The sequence below is a fragment of the Dysidea avara genome, chromosome 7, assembly GCF_963678975.1.
Source record: "Dysidea avara chromosome 7, odDysAvar1.4, whole genome shotgun sequence".
Lineage (NCBI taxonomy): Eukaryota > Metazoa > Porifera > Demospongiae > Dictyoceratida > Dysideidae > Dysidea > Dysidea avara.
Window position 1 is genome coordinate 4,482,945 of NC_089278.1, and position 23,633 is coordinate 4,506,577.

At 37.6% G+C, this 23,633-nt stretch overlaps 1 protein-coding gene and 1 long non-coding RNA gene across 5 annotated transcripts; both read left to right on the forward strand.

The window, feature by feature from the left end:
• Nucleotides 1-269: 269 nt before the first annotated feature.
• On the forward strand, nucleotides 270-23,430 carry LOC136260432 (uncharacterized). Of its 4 annotated transcripts, none has more exons than XM_066054154.1 (6): nucleotides 270-531; nucleotides 17,204-17,460; nucleotides 17,531-17,651; nucleotides 17,723-17,897; nucleotides 17,957-18,036; nucleotides 23,285-23,430. In XM_066054154.1, coding segments are annotated over exons 1-6 (870 nt in total). In that variant the 5' UTR covers nucleotides 270-296; the 3' UTR covers nucleotides 23,287-23,430. The 4 variants fall into 4 exon arrangements, with proteins under 4 accessions (XP_065910226.1, XP_065910224.1, XP_065910228.1 ...); XM_066054152.1 differs by having other exon boundaries at nucleotides 17,957-18,003; XM_066054156.1 differs by having other exon boundaries at nucleotides 17,960-18,036.
• On the forward strand, nucleotides 1,205-3,114 carry LOC136260433 (uncharacterized). Its single transcript, XR_010703535.1, has 3 exons — nucleotides 1,205-2,397; nucleotides 2,448-2,533; nucleotides 2,589-3,114. It is a non-coding gene; the product is annotated as an uncharacterized lncRNA (long non-coding RNA).
• Nucleotides 23,431-23,633: the final 203 nt, after the last annotated feature.

Here is a 23,633-nt window from a genome sequence, read left to right on the forward strand (position 1 = left end):
GGCGTGAGAAATAAGCTGAAAGAGTGAGAAACAGAGGGTTAGGCGTGAGATTACAAGCCAAAGAGTGCCGACTCACGTCCAATGCGTCATTATGCGTGTGTCTGCAGCTAGCTAGAAACATGGACTAGCTACAATAATTCTGTTCCGCCTTGAGTAACTTACTAGTGTTTGTTTAGCTTTGCCTTTAATTGTGTGTACTGTGTGTGCTGTGGATTGTATGTAAGAGTATCATATGCTTTTTTTTGTTGAATAATACGCACGCCGTCAGATTTAACCAACCGTAAGTCACGTGCACAATGGGTGACGGTTTGTCGAGGGTTTTGTTGTTTTCTTCGTTAATAATCATAGCAAGTTCAGACTTTACAGTAACGAGGGGAGATCAAGGAGATACTTTCCAATGGCCTTCCAGTACTACTAGTTGCAGTGAATTTAGTGAAAACACTTCCTTTGAAAGTAGCCCCGACTGTCGGTGCAAAAGCGGCCTTACTTTTTCTACTGAGACCAACAAGTGCCAAGATTATGTAACTAGAGGTACATTAGATATAATGTTTAACTCCTCCAAATTGTGGTACGTGGGCCTCCTCCAATGAGGGACCACATGTACATCATAGATAATATAATTATACTACATACTAGTCTCGCGTGCCAGACGGTTTGTGTGGGGGCGGCAAATAAACCGTCTGGTCACTGTTGCACACATTCCGGGACCACTGCCGGAATGTTGGCAGAGCCAATCAGATCGCTTCGCGGACTCTGTGCCGAAACAAACACTAATAATTCAAATTCTTAGTGTAATAAAGAACTGAATCTCGGCTACACAGATTACTTTTTCGAAAGTTTAACAACGCCGTGGGTTTAGGATCTTTGTTTCTCTAGTACAGGGCTCTTAAAAGCGTTGGTATAAGAACGATTATGGTTCACTACGGATTTGTGAAACGGCGGAATTGTAGAGGAAGACGTTCAGCAATGTTTCGAATACGTCACCAGGACAATACCAGTACAATTATCGTCTTAGTCTGCTCACAGAAGTGATTGGAACGATTATTACATCATCCTTGGCGCAAAACAATACCGTGATGTAATCTAATTGCATTCCAGTGAGTTCACGGAAAGTGACCAGACGGTTTATTTGCCGCCCCCACACAAACCGTCTGGCATGCGAGACTAACTACATACGTAGTATACTGATATGATATTACCGTATAACGGGAAATTTACAAAAACATAAATTTACGAAAATTGCACTTTTCCGGATATTTCGAAAACCGTGGCAACACGTGTGCAGCTGCCCGTGATGGATACATTGGTAGTCACTAATTTGCGGACTGGACTGGAAGTGGACCAATACTCCAGCGCACTCCGTGGAGTCCAGTCCGCATTTTAGAAGCTTGTGACTAATTTGCGGACTATATAACCACAGCACGACTGATATATCGCCTTAATGCTTGGCTATCGATTTCTTAATTAACATTTAGGCAGGCTAACCTGTGAAGCCTGTAATTAGAAGTTTCTCCTTACATTGTTGGGGAAGGCCGAAACACGGAGAAATTACGATGCATGATACCTAATTTCGTTACTATGGATAGCAGCTGCAGCTAGCTAGGCGAGAATGTCCTTAACAGCTCATCCTATCATACTGAACCAAGCAGAGGAATTAACGTGGGAAGCAGCCTACAACATTCTTACAGCGCAAGATGAAAATATTTGGAATCGACCGTAGCTACCACCAGTGAAACCCCAGTGGCGGATCTAGGATTTTTAAAAGGGGGTTTCTGAAAGTTGGTGTAGCTGAATATCTGATGACATTTCTCCAGAAAATTTTGAGATTTTAGAAACTCTGAGATTGGATACTTTTAGTTAGCAATTAGCTACAAGAAATCCAATGCTTTAAACTGTAAATACTATAGCTAACTATAGGGCAAAAATGGTGACTAAGCTGTAGCTTTGATTGCTCTATTAGAGTAGTTACTTGACTGCTCTATTAGAGTATCTCGATCGTTTTTAATGCAGTGGGAGATGAAAAATGAAGTGTTGCTGAGGGTTTAATAGCTATAAATGGTGTTAGTTAAGTGCAGCTGCATGCATGCTACTATAGTTGTTTGATATTACAAATTGTCAATGCAACAATGTTTATGTATTTAGACTTACACTGTATGAGCTAAATTTAAAAGGGGGTTTCTGTCGAAACTCCAGAAACCCACCACTGAACCCTGCTCTGGGAAAGTGTTCTTGTATCATGCTTTAGGCACAAAGAGAAGAAGTGAGTTAGTGGTGCACTGATTGCAGTACTGGAACAGAATATTTTCATTCTGCAACTTGTATCATAAAGCCAATTAAATGCTTACTAAGAGCTGAAAATTGCATTGCCATAGAATGGTGGAATGAAGAGTGTTGGAGGTTTGAAAACGTAGGAAAAATTCATGTGCCCACATGCCCTATTTTTGCAGGCCCAGTCACAAATATATTTGTTTTTTTAGTGGATCTTTCTGACCTGTGTGTGATGTGTGGGTCTGCCGATTTGTATGATAATTTGGTAGGTCAAATGTAATATCACATTCTTAATTTGTACATGTGTAAACCACTTACAGGTCAAGTGTACACAATGCCAATGCTGGTAACACACTGAATGTGTAAATGAAGTCATATCTGACAACTTCCTCTGTTGTAGCTGCGCCCGTCTCTAGTGGATGCCATGTTATTTGACTTGTGATAGTATACTCTCCCTTATACATTGTAAGATTGTCGTTTTTCAAGTTAAACAAATAAGGAAATACAGTATTATATTATAATAATTGCATGTATAGTTATATGACAAAAAGTACACATAAACAACCAGCTAGCTATAAGACTGACATATACGTAGCTAACATGTTCCATCATAGATATTAGAGCCTACATGACCATATAGCTATAGGCTCTAATGTATGTGGTTTCATTCAGAAAGAGTTTCAAAACTTTCTATTGCATAGTTGAAAGTAGCTACCCTTGTGAAGTACGTAGCTACTGTACACTTGGGCACAAGTCCACAACCATTGCATGGTTGTATAGGTGACTGAAGCGGTGGCCACTGAAGCTAGCAAGCCAGCTACCGGCGTAGTGAGTAGCATTGCAGCTGGCTACAACATCGTATCATGCAGTTCGGATTCTTTAGTATCTATGCATGGTTTTTACTTCCCCGATGGGTCTTGAAGACTTCAGCTAGCCTAAATAACATGTCACGATGACAAACCATGCAATTGATTCATGTAGCCCACAAGACTATAGATGTGTAGGCATCTCGCTAAAGCATACTCTCGATTAGTATGGGCAGACTGAATGGCCGACTCCTATACTAGCTATAGGTGTGCCAGGCGTGTGAACCAGCCGAGAAGTCTTCTGAGCCATCAAGTCATCCTGATGATCAGTCCGCAGATCAGTGGACTTGGTCGCCAGTCCAGTCCGCTGGTCCAGTCCAGTCCGCATTTTAGTGACAGCCGATATGTTTCTATTGGAGTCAGTTGTACGTGGATGCCACGTATATAAAGAGATTTGGAGTAGCGTGTTAGGTGAAGAACTACAATGTATTTGCGAGATCGGGAATGTTCATGATTTATATGCTGTTAAAGTGGTCAAGACTGGAATAGGTACTGTTGGCCATCTTCCTAAGGAGATTTCCATGCCTTGCCACTTGTTTTTAAGAATTGGAGGGAATATTGGATGCACAATCGCTGGCGTACGTCAGTACTCCGTTGACCTGCCTCAGGGCGGTCTTGAAATACCCTACAAGTTGATGTTTAGGGGAAGAGGAAGTCGGTGGATAAATTAAAACAGCTGCTGCGTAAAGTTCCGTCTCTTTCGCCAGTTAGTTTTCGGCAAGCGCCAAATGAAAACCACGGAGAAGCTGGCTCAAGACCAAGCATAGAGTCAACACGCGAGCCAATTGTGGTTGCAGGGCCCGTAGCTGCTACCCACGATGCTGACAATGAACATGTTTGGGTTTCTGCCAATAAGAACACACTGCTCATGACAGACAAGAAAGTTTTGCTGATGACTGGAATCTCACTTACAGATAAGCATATTAATTATGCTCAGGCTCTATTAAAACAACAATTTACCTGTGTTGGCGGATTACAGTCCACTTTGTTTCAGTACCGACCATTGCAGAATAAATTTCCTGAAGGTATACAGATTATTCATAGCCATGGATGTCACTGGGTTGTAGCTCACAAGAGAAGTTGCTCTAGTGATGTTGTTAAAGCCTATGACTCTTTGTACGATGAAGTAGACAATGTGGTCAGGGAAGTTATTACTAATTTGTTCTTATTTTGTGACCCCCTGTCGTCGAGATGGTCCCCATGCAGAAACAAGCCACAAATTCCAACAATTGTGGTGTTTTTTGCAGTAGCTGTGTGTGTTGCAATTTTGTTGAAGGAAAACCCTGGTGCGATCATCTTTAAAGAAGACCAGATGAGGCCTCACATGTGCTCTTGCTTTGAGCAAAAAGTAATGATTAACTTCCATCACAATAAGTGTGTGAAGCCTGCGATAACTTATATTCATGAATGATTAATATGTTATCATTTAGAACTTGTTGTAATTACATTTTACTGTATCATGCAATCAATGCAATTGATATATGGAATTTTTGACAATCAGTATTAAATTCATCAAAAGTTTTAAATTTTTATCAAATCTTGGTAAATTTTTTGCACCATATATATTGAAGAGAAATATGCATATATGTACCACTCTGCGTGGGCAGTTCAAAGGCACCGCCAGTGCCATAATTTGTATATTGCACTGCTGCAGACCACAGCGAGTGCATTATAACTTATAACGCACTGGTTGCGGTTCTATAGACCGCATTATAAGTTATAATGCACTGACTGCAGTGCAATATACAGATATTGCACTGGCTGCGGTTTTGTGCAGCATAGCACAAGTGCCGGTGGCCAAGACCATTACGACACCTCACCTAATAGGTGGAAAGACACTTCACAGATCACTAGAATTCTTTTATAGTCTGACATGTAAAGATCGATTGTGGGCCATAACGCCACCAACACGTATAATGTTTACAAGCAGCCAATGGCGATCGAAAAAGCCAACGTGGAGGCCACAACTCTAGTCTACATATATATAAACGTACTTATACACCTTACTAGTCTGGTGCCATCTTAGCCCAGATTAAACTGTAGTCCACTTCGACAATGGCTCAATAAAACTAATGTATTCTAAATAATACACACCTTTACGTTCGATTGTGGTAACCAGTTTTGTCATGCCATCAGATTCGAGTTTAGCCAGTGTGAATAGTAAGAATTAGACTAGTATCGTTTAGTAGTTAGGTTTTGTTTACTTAAACCGTCTATTTAGCTGCTTTTTTCGCTCGAGAGAATCACTATGGCGATTAGTCTGGCGTTTAGTCTATCTGATGGCAATTGAGTGATCACGCTGGCATGCTGAGCACTACATGATGAGAGTCGAACAGCGAATGCAGGTTAGTGATATAACCCATAGCGTACTAGCTTTCAATATCTCAGGTGGCTGCAGTACCGCAGAGGGAACGTCATCGCAACGTCCGGCTTGGTTACCCACAATCGATGTTAGAAACCTGGCCTTTATAAGTGTTACAACTGTGTTGTGATACTCTCCCCACCTATTAGGTGAGTGGTACATAACAGTTATACAACGTGCACTCGTGCTCTGCCGGTATAAACGCACTTGCCTTTATATCAGGCAGAGCACTCGTGGCTGTTGTATAACTATATAATATCACTCTGGGTAGACAACTATCCTGTGCATGCATGTGTAATTTTAGTCATGGATGGTACTATACTTTTATTACCTATAGTCCTATTAATTTATGTATTGAATTGCTCATATTGAGTTAATTTTTGAATTCTAACAGATATAGCTACAGAAGTTTCATTACTTTTTGTAACACAGCAGCATAAATTGAAAAATGTGAAGCAGCACATGACTTACTTAATTTATCACAGAATGCTGTTCTGCAGTACATATATGGTGTGTTAACAGTAAGCAATTACAACTGTAGGCCAGACTTGTGGCTAAGAAACCCCATACCACACTCTATGTTTTTGCCCCACTGTTGCAAGAAGTTATGAAATTTCTGTAATGTTTAAGGTAGTAAATACAGTGGAAATAACAACACACTTCAATTTAGCTATAACCACTAAAGTAGTCTTATTTTATACAACTTTATGATAAGAATTATTAAATAGTACAACACAATAGGGCTGTATGCATAATATTTAGTTACAATAGTCCAGCTCGGCAAAATCCATTGACTGCAATCTCTGGATTCATTTTTAAGTAATCCATTAGTTGTATCAGCCATGTGGCTGCCAATGGTTTGACTCGGCTTAAATGAAGATCAACTAGCTTCACTTCTTTACTACTTTGTAACTGCTTGGACACCTCACTAGCATACCATTCATGGAATCGTCCATGTAAGAATTCCTTGACTGATTTGTTGACGCTGACATCTAATGGCTGGAGCCTGTCTGTGCAGTTTGCTGGGACCAAGGCTACAAGGACATTATTTTCTTCCAGTACACCAAGCACAGTAGCTGTACATTGAGCTTTAAATCTGTCAAAAATTACAAGGCGTGGTTGGTCATTGGAACATCCCAATTCTTTCCTCTTCTGTTTAACATAAGGTAAAAGAATATCATCAATGTATTGAAGTGTTGTGTATTCATTTGCCCAGTGGTTATCTGTACATGTCACACACCAGCCAGATGGGAAGTCTACTTTAGGTGGTAAAATTTACAACAACACAATCTGATTGGTGTTGCCTGTTTTTTGTAACATGCTACAAATTTTGAATGCTAGAGTGACCAGACCCTTACTCTATGTGAAGGGGCAGGCACCATCGGACTAAGCACGAGCCAGAATCTTGTGTGGCCAGACCCTATTTTCTCAGGGTGGTGTTTATTAATTTTCATGAAACGTATACTACCTCTTAAATTTCAAGCCACGTACGCACTGGAAAAGCTACGAATGATTGCCAGTAAGCTTATTATTTATTTAATCCATGCGAAAACAGCCAAGCTGTATAAAAGGGTGTGGCCTTCAAAAGTCTGGGTGAAAATTGTTGTGAAATTAAAGGTGGTGGCCATGAAATGGCTGCAATGATGTTAATGATTATACATTTTAATAATGACTTTTTGGCTGTTTTTGAAGCCATTATTAAAATGTATTATCATTAACGTCATTGCAGCCATTTCATGGCCACCACCTTTGATTTCACAACTTTTTCACCCAGGCTTTTGAATGCCACACCCTTTTTATACAGCTTGGCTGTTTTTGTATGATTTTCACTTCTTTTTGTATTTTACATACTCAAAAGCCAGCCATAAACTAGCTTTGAAGCCTGTTTTTGCACACATCATTGTTCTTCTATTCTACAGTTACGATGATGATGATATAAGTCAAACTAGTGCTCTACCAATACAGAAACATATCTATTGGTCTGATACCAAAGCCGAAGGACCCAACTATGCAATAACTGGCCAATTTTCTAATACCGATATATTGCTTTTTAATTTGTGCTTGCTTGTTCATGGCTATGACTTTTGTGCTTGCATTGTTATTTATTTGCAATAGTGTTTTATAACAAAGTATATTCCTTTTATCCGAACCCCTTGGGACCAGGGGTGGTCTATAAGTCTGAGAAGTCCGTATCTCTGAAGCTGTGTATAAATAACCTTAAAGTAGCATAAAGAAAAATTTTAAAAGATATCAGTATTTTCAACTACCCTAATAGAACAGTCACTACTCTAATAGAGCAGTCATTTCCATAGTTCAGTTAACTGAGAATCCGGATAAGTGGGGTCCAGATAACTGAGGTTCCACTGTATACATGATTGTACTTTGGGTTTTTATTTTGCAATAACTGTTCTATTATCCTTGATTTTTCATACAAAACGTGGTAAGTTGCTTGTAACATAGTAAACCCTGTACCTTTATACTAGAATACAAATTTCCGGCCTGTTGTCACAAGTTTTGTTAGCATAGCACTTATTATGATGATGATGATTGGTGCGAGTGAGTCTTAACTGTAGTGTACTACCCCACTGATAAGTACCAAAATGGCTATAATATTGGCTTTGATTTGATGGAATACTACAGAAGTATTGTACTGCGGAGTTATTTGATTACTTTATAAAACTCTAATAGAACACACATTTTTTCAAGGATTTCTAATAGAACACACATAGAATGTTCTAGAGCAATCTAGATTTTCCATTGGTAGATCTTTGAAATTGTAAACTTCTACTATTAAGTAGATTTTAGCTAGAATTTTCATTAAATTAAGTGAGGTGAACAACCGTGATAGCAGTGCTTAGTAGTTAAGAATTTGGGTGTTCAGTATGGATGAGGTCCCTGGTTCAAACGCTGGAAAGTTTTTTTCAACATTTTTCATGCACTTTTTTTAACCTGCAGTGACTGTTCTATTAGAGTATTTCAACTCCTCAGTTCACAAATGTTTAGGTTTTGTCATGTAACTCTATAGCTGTCAATGCGATTTCTTTTTAACCACAAAAGGTTTTAGCTATGATGATTAACCTATGAAGATTTTGAATCATGAGCGGTTTACCGTATGACAACAAGTCGGCCTGTTTAGTGCAAATAATCATCCGTCCGTAGAGCTCTATGACTATTTATCAGATTTGCACCAAACTTGGTATGTGACTGCCACAATATGTTCTTAAAGTGCATCAAAGCACCAAAGAGCTGCACATTTGCATTTTATTATGGTTTTGTAAAGTGCGTGAAAAAGAATAATCTATTACAAGCCGCCCCATAAATGAAGAGAAAATGAAGAAATTAAGCCAAATTTGGTATGTGGGGGTGTTGAAAGTGGACAATGTTTGCAGTACAAAAATGATTCCAATCTGCGAAGAGAACACACAGGTATGATTGTGATAATAATGTGATTTGGGTTGAGGCTTAGAAGCCTGTACACCCATTCAATTACATACATATACATACATAAATTAGATGCAATAAACAAAAATTAACTATGAATATTAAGACACATGGTAGTGTGTCGTACGGCCCAAGAAGCCGGCGCGCAACACCCGTGAGTATATTGACAGGAAGAAAGAAAACGCAATTTTCGCACCTCCGTAGCTCTGTGCTGCTTTGATGAAACAATATGATTTTTGCTGTGGGCACTCCCTCCAACTTCAGCACTCCACATTCCAAATTTGAGCGCAATCGCTTCACGCGTTCCCAAGATATGCGACTTCAAAAATTGGCTTAGTTTCTTCGTTTGTTTGTTTTTTTCTTCTTATTTTTCTTCCTCTTTTCACACACTTACAAAAACTGCTATAAAACGTGAACGCCATATCGGATTGCCTTGAAATTTTGCACACAGAAGGGGGGGTATAAAGGCGCATCTCGGTACCAACTTTGGCTGGAATACCATAAACAGGCAAAGAGATATGAGCGATTATTCACGAAAAATAATACCAATATGTTGTCACGCCTACAGCGTAAATCGCGTATGGGCAGAAGCTGAAAATCGGTGGGTAAATAGGTTAACTATTGAACCTCAAACCTTTTGTGGTTTGAAAGAAATCGAGCTTAAAAACCAGGAAGATACAACGAAAAAGCCAACAGTGTGTAACAATTATGCAATCGAGATTAGCTATTAAAAAACGACTGCTTGCCACGCCTACCAGATAGACCGCTTGGGGTAATGCTTTGAAAATCACTGTACAGATGGAATAATCATCTTTGAAAAGCTCTTCAATGGTGTAGAAGAATCAGACTTAAAGCCACGGAGTTATAACACGAAATCCAACTTGGTGCAGCAAGTGCGAGATCGAGATACTCTAATAGAGCAGTCATCCTAATAGAGCAGTCACCCTGAAGAGAATTCAAGAGATCAGCTAGAAACAAGTAACCTGTATAGAGATCAGCTACAAACAAGTCACCTTGTAGAGAGATCAGCTAGAAGAAGTTACCTTGTGGGGAGTTCATGCAACTATGGAAAGAGATAGTTCAGCTAGAAGAAATCACCTTGTAGAGTTCAGCTACAAAGAAACCACCATGTAGAGAGTTCAGCTACAAACAAATCGCCCTGTAGAGAGATCAATAGAAGAAGTTACCTTGTAGAGAGTTCAGCTACAAAGAAACCATCATGTAGAGAGTTCAGCTACAAACAAATCGCCCTGTAGAGAGATCAGCTAGAAGAAGTTACCTTGTAGAAAGTTCAGCTACAAAGAAACCATCATGTAGAGAGTTCAGCTGTGAAAAAATCACCTGTAGAGAGTTCAGCTATAAACAAATCTCCCTGTAGTGAGATCAGCTAGAAGAAGTTTCCTTGTAGAGAGTTCAGATACAAACAAATCAATTTGTAGAAAGATCAGCTAGAATAATTTCACTTTGTAGAGAGTTCAGTTGCAAAAAAACCACCATGTTGAGAGTTCAGCTACAAACTCGTGACCTAGTAGAGACATCAGCTAGAAGAAGTTACCTTGTAGAGAGTTCAGCTACAAAGAAACCATTCTGTAAAAAGCTCAGCTGCAAACAAATCACCTATACAGATTTCAGCTACAAACAAATCACCCTGTAGAGAGATCAGCTAGAAGAAGTTATCTTGTAGATAGTTCAGCTACAAACAAGTCACCCTGTAGAGAGATCAGCTAGAAGAAGTTACCTTGTAGAGAGTTCAGCTACAAAGAAACCATCATTTAGAGAGTTCAACTTCAAACAAATCACCTGTAGAGAGTTCAGCTACAAACAAATCTCCCTGTAGAGAGATCAGCTAGAAGAAGTCACCTTGTAGAAAGTTCAGTTACAAAGAAACAACCATGTAGAGAGTTCAGCTACAAACTAGTGACCTTGTAGAGACATCAGCTAGAAAAGTTACCTTGTAGAGAATTCAGCTACAAAGAAACCATTCTGTAAAGAGTTCAGCTGCTAACAAACCACCTGTACAGAATTCAGCTACAAACAAATCAGAGATCAGCTAGAAGAAATTACCTTGTAGATAGTTCAGCTACAAACAAATCTCCCTGTAGAGAGATCAGCTATAGAAGAAATTACCTTGTAGAGAGTTCAGCTACAAAGAAACCACCATGTCTAGAGTTCAGCTGCAAAGAAATCACCCTGTAGAAAATTCAGCCACAAACAAATTGCCCTGTAGAAAGATTAGTTAGAAGAAGTTACCTTGTAGAGAGTTCAGCTACAAAGAAACCATTCTGTAAAGAGCTCAGCTGCAAACAAATCACCTGTACAGAATTCAGCTACAAACAATTCACCCTGTAGAGAGAGCATCTAGAAGAAGTCACCTTGTAGAGTATTCAGTTACAAAGAAACCACCATGAAGATTTCTGTAATCAATACCACCATGGAGATTTCTGTAATCAATATAATGTATTATATATATATATATAATTTGTACATTTTCTGATAAAAATATTTAAAGTACATCCACTTCATCTTTTCTTCTTCCTGTGGAAAAGAAAAAAAGATAGGTTAGAAAAGTCCCAAGCCGGCTTTGGGGTATACAAATACAAAATGAAATGAAATCTGATCCAAAACAGCCAAGCTGTAAAAAAACAGTGCGGCCCTCAAAAAGGCTATCGTGAAAAAAGATGTGAAATCCAAGGTGGCGGCCAAGAAATGACTGTGATGGTAGGTTAATGGTAAAAATTTTAATAATGACAATTCAGGTGAATTTTGTGCCAATTGACCAAGCGGCACCAAAATTCACCTGAATTGTCGTTATTAAAATTTTTACCATTAACCTACCATCACAGCCATTTCTTGGCCGCCACCTTGGATTTCACATCTTTTTTCACCATAGCCTTTTTGAGGGCCGCACTGTTTTTTTTACAGCTTGGCTGTTTTGGATTAGATAATTATTACATTAACATAAATCTTACATTAACATAAATCTAAAGTCATAAAAGTAATTATCTATAACTGATTTAAAATTATTTAATGAAGAATTTCCAACAATATCACTTGTAAGATTGTTCCAGTCATTAATTACTCTAGTACCAAAATAGTTGACCTGACATGAATGGTGGGCTGGGGGCTTAAGTAATTTATATGCATGACCTCTAGTTTGTTTATTGCGAGAAAGAGTGAAAAGGTTGGAGTGATCCAAATTGAAGTAACCATTCAACATCTTGAAAAGAAATATTAAGTTACCACGTCTGTGCGAGATGGTAAATTCATTGATGTCAGTCGATCTATGTAAGACTTGTCTCTTAAAGATGGTACTAGTTTTGTAGCACACCGTTGCACACCCGTTGATCTAATACATAGTGGGGTCCCCAAATTACATTTCCGTATTCTAATATTGGTCGAACCATTGATTTGTACAATCGTGACAGTACAAATTCATTCAAATTGATGTTCATACAAGCCAATACCCTGTTTACTTTCATAGCTACTTCAGAAGCGTGTTGATGGAATTTTAAATTCGTATCAAATATATATGTATGGATGAAAATCGTGTTTTCTTTCTTCCTGTAAATATACTCGTAGTGTGGCATTCCAGCTTTTTGACCGCCCACTACCATGTGTCTGGATTTGTAGATGTATGTATTGTACATGTTAAGATGTTTATGCTCCTGTGCGGAAGAACGTCTATTTTTAGCCAAGAACAGGAGATTAATAAATAATCGAAATAATCTATCATCCAGTAGTATATTTTCGTATTTAACCACAAAGATCATCCCAGACACAACTGTGTGCATCCAACTTGGCCAACAAGTGTAGCGCTGTTGTATTCAAGAGCACAAGCTGATACCTCAAGGATAACTCTGTAAACACATCTAAAAAACTAATAACAGACAACAGAGTACTGCTTGGAATTTTCAACTGCATCCCAGCCATGAGTCACCATGTTAACAAGCAAAATCTGTTAAAATGCAAAACTGCTTATTAGTAAACATTTACAATTTCATAATCTACCTATGGAAATTCTAGAACATTCTATGTATGTTCTATCAGAAGTCCTCAAAAATGTGTGTTCTATTAGAGTACAAGCATAAGGAAAAATTAGGAATTTTAAGCTTGATTAGGGATCATAGAAAAAAAGGTTGGGAGACAAAGGAGGTCGCCTACACCTGCAGATATACTAGTGGATATTTAATCCCTATATAGGTATAATATGGTTAGACTGAATTAGGGATTAAATGTCCACTAGTTCTGCGATGTCTACAGAGGAAGTACTACAGTTCAAGGCCTCTCATTTGAATCAATGCACTCTTCTTATGTAAATAGCTAGCTAGCTATAACAATAACAACATGCACTACTGAGCTCGCTAAGCCAGTTATCAAGACTGGAATGTGTGTGTACGTGGGCAGCTGAATTGCCCATCTGCTTGAGCTATTTCCTAGTCTAAAACCATACTGTATTCAATGGGATACTTGTGGAAGACTAACCACTCAGTGCTGAAACAATAATTATTCACTCACTGAAAAATGGCGAGTAAAATTTTGGCAATTCCATGTATACCTGCCAAATTTGCCAAAAGTTTCTCCCACCAAAATTTTCCACTATACAGTACTAACAGAAAAGTTTGGTGGAGGAATTATTTTGGGGAATTTGGTGAATAAGTAATAATTAAATAATTGAGGCCTATGTATTATTAAGTTTCACAATTTTGTCAAAGTTTTTCCTGACCAAACTTACCAAGTTTGTCAACACACTTTCACATATGATATCAAGAATTCATAAAATCTCTATTATGGACTTTTGATGGTATTTGTACCAAAAATCATGTTGTTGTCACAACTACATCAATGTACATAGCAATGTGGATATTGGTGTGCCTTCAGCAATGTAGAATATACTTCAGTTTAATCTCCTGATGATACCTGTATATTATGCCTCCAGTGTGTATTACAACTTGACCACATTCTGATGAGATTCCATAGCTACTATTATTTAATTTAAAAGTTTGTATTGGGGTAGTAGTAGTAGTGTGTTTATATAGTTATACCCCTTGTAGCATGCAAACATCAATTATGTATGTATAGCCATGACTTTACCATCTCAACTTCAAACATACAGTTATGAAAGAAGGATATTAGAAGAATATTTGAACAAAAACATCTTTTTTTTTGAAAAAACAAAAACAAAAAAAACTGATCAAACAGAAATGTCACATTTTTGTGGTTTTACCTTGGAGTAATTATCATACGGCTCGGCAGTATTGGTTCAGTGTTGGGCGTAATGCGTTACTTTTGTAATGCATTACATAATATTACTTAATGCAGTAACGAAGTAATATAGTGTGCTACATTTCTTAAGCTAGTAGTATCTAACGGATAGTTATTTTACATAAGGAATGCGTTACTAAAGTAGCGCATTATACTTGTTACTGTAATATTATTACCTAACAAAGTACTAACGCATTACTTAACTAGTGTGTTACTGTAATGTTATTACCTAACAAAGTACTAACGTTACTTAACTAGCACGTTAATTAACTAGCACGTTACTGTAATATCATTACCTAATGAAGCACCTTAGTAAACATTGTGTAATATGTAATATATTACTAGTTATTTTTAAGGTTACGGAATAGTTTTAAATGCGTGGGCGGAACAAATTACAAAACCTGCTTTAAACCAAGCAAATAATTTCAACAACTGTGTTGTGTTAGCAATACAACTAATTGTGCTTGTTTGTTTTTACTGTAGAACAACGACTGTTCTTGGGTGTGTGGTTCCCAATAGAGCGATGTTTTATAAAAATGCGCCGCCAAAAACCAGACTAACAGATTACTGAATCCTTATAATTTCAACACAAGTGGCTAAACAACTAAAATATCTAGGTCCTGTGGAAGCGATTTTTTAAGTTACTGGTAGTATAGACGTTTTATTGAACTTTTAGTAGTTTTTTTTCGGGAGAAACAAGCTCTTTGAAGGCTTGTATCCGAGTCACTGGGGAGAAACATGCCAAAAACGCTTCCACAGGACCTAACAAATTTAATATACAGTATCACTATGCCCCAGAAAAGCCAATAGAGCCTACAGTTTTTGCTGTATTTGGCGGCGGAAAAACATGGTAGTGACAGCTGGAGCTGAGCGATGTACGGGCTGGCTTACTTGTGTTACTACAACAAATTGTAGTGTTCCACCTGCCTCAAACTACACTGTAGCTACATAAAAACATTAAATATGAAGAGCTTCACCTTCATTTAAAACTTTTCACACTGCTAGACTGGTTTTATGGGTTTCTCAAAAAGTATCGATAGGCATTCAAAATTGAATGATTGCCCGTGACTATACCGTAACCTTAAACTGAGATAATACATAACTGTAACGTGTTTCATCACAGTGGTAGTAACGAGTAATAAGTAATATACTTTTTAAAAGTACTGGCCCAATACTGATTGGTTAGGCCATAAATGTCTTCAGAGCAACCCTAAACCCTTCCAACATGAAATTTTCTATTTAATGCTGACTGACTAACTATCTATCTGATAAACTTTCAGTAATTGATTGTTGGAGTGTGTGTTTAGACGCAAAATTTATTTTATGGCATATGATTCTTTTGTTGCGGTGCACTGGTTCAGTATGTTATAAAAAAGTAAACAAACAAGTAGAAGGAAATATTATGAATGGATTAGTGATCAAAGAATAAAAAGTAGTGAAACAGGGGAATAGCTAAAAAGTAGAGAAACAGGAGAGGTTGTCTATACCTGTAAATATATATATTAAGTCCCTAATTCATTATATAAGTATTAACTGTCCATGTTATAATGTATCAGACAAAAGAAACTTTAGTACACGTGAGGTACCATAAAGCAACAGAAGTGTCCATGTACAGCTAGATTCGATTTAGTGTCTACCATAACAACTTGAAACACAGTAAGAATTTGTGCTGCAGCCAGTTACAAGCCTACAGGAGATATAGTTAGTGAATTTACGCTGGTCTTGTACTGAAGAACACTCAAGAGTGCATGTTAAAGAGGCTGTAAATCAACAGTACATTAGTCAAAGTAAGTGTAAGTTTATTTCTTGAATGTTTTTAAATATGGTTAAGGGTCCAATACAGGTAGAGAAACGTGAGGAAAAACAGTCGCAATGGTGCCACTGGCTAGTATGCATGAGATATTATCCTTACCAGGTGGAGAAGTGACTCAAGAAAGTGTAACAGCTAGTGATACCATTGTTTGTTTCATGATACTGCTAACCCAGCTTTGTAAACAAACCACTGCAGAGAAACATAATGATGTGTGAGCTTTGATAGTGCGAAGAACTACAGGCTGAGCTATATAGCTACAGGCAACTACAGAACAACTCAGCTATTGTTTTCCAGCAGAACGTTCAAGTAAATCTTGGAATACTATGAAGTTGAAAAGGAGAGCTTGGTATTGCCACCTGCACATAGACTTTAACTGTTTACATACTTGACTTTCTAATGTTAATAACAGTACTTCTGGTTCTTTGTCTTATGTCACAGTGTGACATAACCAGACTTTGTGGCTTAATATCTTAGCATGGCAACATAATTGAATTATTACATAGAAACATTTAGGTCGTACTTATATTTACTTAATGATTATTACTGTGCTTGTACATTAGCCTGTTACCCCTAAGGGTTTGCTAACAAATAAATAAATAAATAAATATTAAAGAAGGTTTTTTGTGCATTGCATGATACTTTTTATTCAGTAAAATGGCATGTGAATTTTCCATTTCAGTAGACTTTTAATATATGTATTATATACTCTGTAATTGAGGTTGCACCTTTCAAACCTACATGGAACCATGCCTACTGACTGATAAATAATTGTAATACCTTTTCTGTTTAGTTTTCATAAAGCAACCCTTTTACTGTATACCTCCACTGTATTCCTGCAGTAATCATTGTACTAAGCTTTCCTACTGCTCTAATTATACCATCTGCTGTACAGTCATTATGAAATGCCTCCTGTATGCTTTAGAGTACAAGAGTGGTACACATTAATTTTTGTATTTGCAACTTGTTGATTGTTCTATGCCACTACTTGCTGCCGCCATCCTTCCCTGATACTAGGTTCTCCCAATGTCATTCAAACAGAAGCATACATCTCAATTCCTTTATAAACACTTCTTTATCCTATTCTAATTTGGATGAAATTGATCCAGCAATATTTATGTATTAATGCACGACTTTGTATTATGTGTAAAGTAGCTACATTTAACACATATGATTCACTCTTAATATTCACAGTACAATATAAGTTACATCGGATAGGGACTAACAATACCATCAGTACAGTGTATCCAGTATGTGGAAAAGACATGGTGTGTAGTCTGAACTCAACAGTGACAAATGTTGAACTTCCACTCTACTCAACAACACATGGTCCTCTAACTGCTGACAGTGGTTGTACAGTTAATTATGTTGAAATAATACATGATTGCATGCCACGACATGTTCCGCTGGAGTTAAATTTTACATCAAACAATGGCAGACTATATCTTAAGGTACGTATATAGGCGTAGTGCATTAAGTATTGCTATTGTAGAGTGCAAGTGGTCACATATTTACATACAGCTCCACCAAACTGTGTCACTACAAGGAGAGCTATTTCAAGTGGATATATCTTGTTCAGTGTTTGGTACTAATGGTAAACTGCTGTTTAAATTCAATGGCACTCAAACTTTAAGCAACAAAGGTAATAAGTTTTGGCTGTATGTTCTGCTTCTATATACCTGCTGTCTAAGCTGTTAAAAAATCCTCTTGCAGGACCATTTGCTGATATTCCTCCATACAATCCATTATTAAATCATTCTTGCAGTACGGGAGATGGAGACAAAGGGACACATATACCTTTAGGTGTCATCATTGGTGCTTCTTGTGGTGGGTGTCTGATAGTCATTGTTGTGGTCATCTTGGTTAGCACTCTTGTCATTAAAAAGAGGTCAGCATTATATTGCTATGCAACATGTAGTTGAACTACTACTATTGTTTTTTTTCCAGTAGTAGCAACAAGGGAGGATACATAACTATTGAAGCTATACAGGATGGTAATGTTATAAGTTCTACACAGTTACAACAATGTAATTACCAATGTACTATACATGCATGTGTGCATCCTTCTTCAGTGTATATAGTAGACATCATATATTTGTAAGAGTTAACTCACTGTTTCAAGTGCTATACATCAAATATAGCATGAAAAAGGGTGGGTGAGAGACAAATATATTTGGTCTTGAGACCACTCTTTGAATGCTATATTTGATGTATAGCATGAGCTTAGGCAGTGCTTTAACTGGTATAGACAACCGTCAACTTGTGGTACACACAAGACACACAAAACAATTAGAAACTCATGGAGTACATCAGTAGAATAGGCATTGTGCCTCTGTTGCATCTGCTTTAGACTAGGATAAGTGAGAGAATTAGTCTAGCCCATCTTCTCAATGACTAAAAGTTATTGATTGTGGTACTTAATAAACATATTTCCATGATATTCCTCTGTTTATGTGAACAAAACATAGTAAGAAAGTTTGCTGCTGCTGACCACAAGCAACCATCATCGAATCTCAAGTACGTACATCTATAAATTAAATTGAGTGGTTCCGCTCTTACTGGTTGGGTTGACTGATCAGCCAGTGTAGTCAGGCTATTAGCCTACACTGGCTTGGTTGATTGGTTGTACGGCCAGAATGACTATCAAAGTGTTTGATAACTTCCCAATATAGAACAGTTGCGTTCTGTATGGCTTTTATAGAACCATTTTTTGCTTTGATCCTCCCATGCAAGGTTCTTATGTAAGAATTAAAGCATTGCCATGAGTGGTGTATGTTAATTATATAGCATGTAAAGGAGTGGGTGAGAGACAAATATAGCACAAGTGCTATATTTCATCTTGAGACCACTGTTTGAGTGCTATATTTGGAGTATAGCATGAGCCTAAGCAGTGCTTTAACTGGCATAGAGAACCATGAACTTGAGGTAGACACAAGACACATGAAAAAATTAGAAATTCATAGAGTAGTGTTACCATTGGTAGAAAGCATTGCGTCTGTGTTTTGCCTGTGCTGTACCTGCATTAGACAAGGATGAATGAGAGGATGGATCTAGTCCATCTTCTCAACAACTAAAAGTTTTCAATTGTGGTACTTAATAAACACGTGTCTGTGATATTCCTAGGACTTGTCCGTTTATGTGAACAAACATAATTAGTGCTTCTGACCACAAGCAACCATCATCAAAATTTTCAAGTATGCCTATAAACTAAATCCAGTGGTTCTGCTCTTACTAGTTGGGTTGACTGGTTAGCCAGCGCAGCACACACTATTTGGCTTGGTTGATTGGTTGTACTGGCCAGAATTGGTGATAGTAATCACTCAAAGCAGGCTATTAGCCTGCACATAGGCCTGGCAGTTCTATAACTACCTGTTAAAGCACTTGCATGGGTCAGGGGCGGATCTAGGATTTATAAAAGGGGGGGGGGGGGGCTAACTCAAGGTACTAATCTCTTGGGTAGAAATGTGTGAAGCACACTTCCCAGCATGCAAAGCATGCTGGAACTAGGGGGGTCTGGGGGCATGCCCCCTCAGGAAAAGTTTTGAAAAATAGATGCTAAAATACTGCAATTTGGAGACATTTCCACATAAAATTCATAATATTTTCTGCCTGTAGATATTTTATATACTGCCTTTAGATTGTAGGTATGGCTCTCTGAAGCATTTTGCTAATGGAAAAGTTTGGGTAGGTTACAGACAACCAAGTACATGATGCACCCCTCTCACAATTGCACAACACTGAATAGGTGCATGTTAGAATAATAATGTTGAAAGTGGAAAATTTTGAAACTTGAACAATACAAGATTGAATCTGAGAGCATTTTCAATGGAAATTGTGTACCTGAATTCAGTATTGCCATACATATAAACTGCACAAGTAGATGAATGAAGCGCTTTAAACATACCAATGCACTTCATTGTATGCATAGGTGCAGATAGATTTGGAAAAATTCCATAACAGAACTAACTACATGTTTCCAGTGAATGTTCTATTAGAGTAGTTAGCTGACTGCTCTATTAGAGTATCTCGATCTTGTACACCTCCAATGCTGATCCGAGTCCTTGTTGCATAAACTTTGGCATAAATCCACTGATAATACCTTGGAAAGATGTTTATAAGGTGGTTTTATGAGTATTTGTATTATTAGTGATTATATAATTATGCTAAGACAAAATTTCATTATAATACTCAGCATATTGATCAAGTAAAGCCTAAATATGAAGGGGGGGGGGGGGGCTTCAGCCCCCAAAGCCTCCCGCCCTGGATCCGCCCCTGTGGGTGAAGATCAAACAAATAAGAGTGTTATTACTGAAAGAAATATACAGCACTGCATACAGAAAATACAACACAATTGATCATCTGTGTAACATTTTAAATCACCAGAAGTAGCTAAAATGATATCTGTTTGTTTTATGACCAAACTTGTAGCACTTACTGATTGTCTGATACTGAAAAACCAATGCAGTTTGAGTCTACAAAATGAACACTCCAACCAGAAAGCTTTTTAAACTAGTTAAAGCACTGCCACATTCATGCAATATGGGAAAAATAGCACTCTGGCATGGTCTCAAGCCAAATACAGCACTCGGCTTTGCTTTGCCTCGTGCTGTGTTAGTCTTTTCGTCCATACCTTCATGCTATTTTCCCATATTGCACTTGCAGCGGTGCTTTCACTAGTATGTAAAGAACCTTTCGTGAGAGGATCAAAGCAAAAAAAAGGTTCTATAAAAGCCATACAGAATGCAATTGTTGCAGTTATAGAACACTTTGTTAGACCCACAGGTAGTTATAGAACTGCCAGGCCTATTTGCAGGCTAATAGCCTGCTTTGAGTGATTACTATCACCCTTTCTGGCCAGTACAAACAATCAACCAATCCTGATAGCCTGTACTGCGCTGGTGACCAGTGAACCCAACCAGTAAGAGTAGAACCATTGGATTTAATTATGATGATGTTTGCTTGTGGTCAGCAGCAGTAAACATTCTTACTACATTTTGTTCACATAAACAGGCAAATCCTAGGAATATCACAGAAATAAGCTCATTAAATACTGCAATCGAAAACTTTTAGTCCTTAAAAAGACAGACTATCGCTTATCCTAGTCTAAAGCAGGCGCAATACCTATTCTACCAATGATAAGACTACTTCGTGAGTTTCTAATTGATCTTCCCATACAAGGTTCTTTATATATATATATATATCATACAGTATGGTAATACTGTACATATTAGGGACCGTGAAGTATAGCCAAGCCCAAAAGTACCTTTAAACTGCTTCCAATAAGTTGTTACAAAATTTTAAATTTTGGCAGGTTATGTTTTGCTGACAATCCATGTGAATAAAAGAATCTGGACAAAAAACCAAAGAAAATGAGAGAAAAAATATAGCAACAAGGGATAAAACCTGGGGTTTCCAAGCAATAAACCAGTATCCTAACCACTTACCATGGCGCTGCCAGCTACCATCCATTCTTAGTTTCTACCTTATAAAAAGTGTAACTGAAGTGAACTCTCTCTCTCTCTCTCTCTCTGTCTCTCTCTCTCTGTCTCTGTCTGTCTCTCTCTCTCTCTATATATATATATATATTGAAGTAACAATAGTGAAGAGGAAACAAAGGCTGAACATGACCCTAACCAGTTTGCCTGTTAAGCATATAGTGATGTCTTTCAATGTCTGTATGAAGGTAAGTTTATGGTGAGTTCAAGGCGAACCGGTAAAATAGTCATTTCATGTTCAAAACCGGTGCCGGCACAATATCCACTGCTTTAAAGGCAAACTTTTTATTTTCTGCTGGCTGGCTGACTGACTTACTAATGTCTTCAGGAAGGCATAACTCAATAACAGTTAAGGCTACAGGCTTGATTATTTCACTGTTTGATGCCACTTCAGCCCAACCGTGGTGCCTTTTGAGAATGTACAATGCACGCATCATGGACTTACCTTTGTTCTCCTTTGTGTCCCATTTCTTTTTGCTGACAGTCAACTCGCAGTACTCGGTATGTGATAGCTTCCCTGCTGTACATTTGTAAATGGATTGTTTTTCATGGTGACTGGATTAATTACAGTGGAACCTCTCTTATCAAACTCCCCAAGTTAAGGACACAATAGAAAAAAACCTCCATAATAAGGACAAAAATTTTGGTCCCAATTAACTGGTCTGGTCTGGTCTAGTTTTACCTCTGAAAGAGGAAAACCTCTAGAGCAAAAGATGGCCAAAAATTCTGGATTCCAAAATGTCCACAATAGAGAGGTTCCACTGTAAGTTGATTGCAGAGGAGCATTTCCTATTGTTCTATATTTGTAACACCCTAAACATAGCTGAAAGTGAAGCATAATGGTTACTTCACTTTTAACTTTTAAGTCAGTAATTGATAGCTGGGGCATATATGTGTTCAGACAAAAACATTAACTCTGGTGCCATTTTTTCTTTTCATTTTGATGTGGTATGCACAGGTTAACCGATCATATATATTTGTGTTACAAAAAGTAAACAAACAAGTATAAGGAAAACTGAGGATCATTAAAAAGTAGGGAAACCAGGGAGGTTGCATGCCTACACCTGCAGATATGCAGTCATGGGTATAGACTGGTTGCCTTTTTAAAGCATGGTTGTTTTACCGTAACCTTACTGCATACTTTCCAAGTTTGCTAAGTCAAAAATGTATTACAGCCAATGGGGAAAACAAACATTTGGTTAATTTTAGCACATTAGTAGTAGACAGCTTTTAGAACAGAAAGTATGTTATAGTATTAGGTTCGAGCCGAAACATATCCAGCACATAAGGAGAAGGTGATTTCCTCTCAATCTCAGGTTTTGGGAAAGCGATAAAACTCACTGAAAATATTCTTAAGACTTCGCTACTAGTCAGGATGATAGACTGAGTGGTTTTAAAACATTTTGTATCTTTAAAGAATCCATACCGTTTGCTAAGCTATTTTTAACAATGGGTTTTCGTTGACTTCTTGACCAACATTCATAACACGGAAACACATGTTTGCTCGCATTACACAAGGACATGCCCTAAAAAGGCAATCCGTCTATAGACTGAAATATGGAATAAATGTCCACTAGTAATTGTTTCCCTACTTTTTTCTTATATATACATATAATTGTTTGCTGCATGAATTAGCTATAGATTTACAGTATTGCACAGTATTGATCCTTAACACTGACATGATGTATGTGTCCAGATTTTACATTAATTGTACCAAAGTGGCTGGATTTAAAAATATTTCATTATATTGTCATCATTGCTTTTATGTGTGTACACATAGGAGGACAACAATATTATTCAGAAAGAGGTTTTGAAGGTGGAGGATATTAATGGATAACTAATGAATTTAATAAACAAGCTAATTTATATATAATCATTGTCAAAAGTTCTCTCTTTTTATATTATGAACTCTTATATCATGTTGAATTTACATAGCCTCAAAGTATAGGCAGTAATATAAGTAGGGGACCATTTGATGCTTTCTATAGAGTATACCTATCTGGGGTGTCCTTAATAGCTTCAGCTACAGTACTGCTGCTACAACACTTGAAATGCTGTATGGTGCTTTGATAGGATTTATATATATATATATATGTTCTCTTCTTTGGCAGGAACTCAAGTGGTGTAGC

Bases quoted from the DNA above. Each gene is read 5' to 3' on its own strand.
- LOC136260432 (XM_066054152.1), top strand. From the start codon at position 297: ATGGGTGACGGTTTGTCGAGGGTTTTGTTGTTTTCTTCGTTAATAATC. The intron at 532-17,203 runs GTACATTAGATA...TAATATTCACAG, and splicing joins CCAAGATTATGTAACTAGAG to TACAATATAAGTTACATCGG. The intron at 18,004-23,284 runs GTAATGTTATAA...GTGTACACATAG, and splicing joins TATTGAAGCTATACAGGATG to GAGGACAACAATATTATTCA.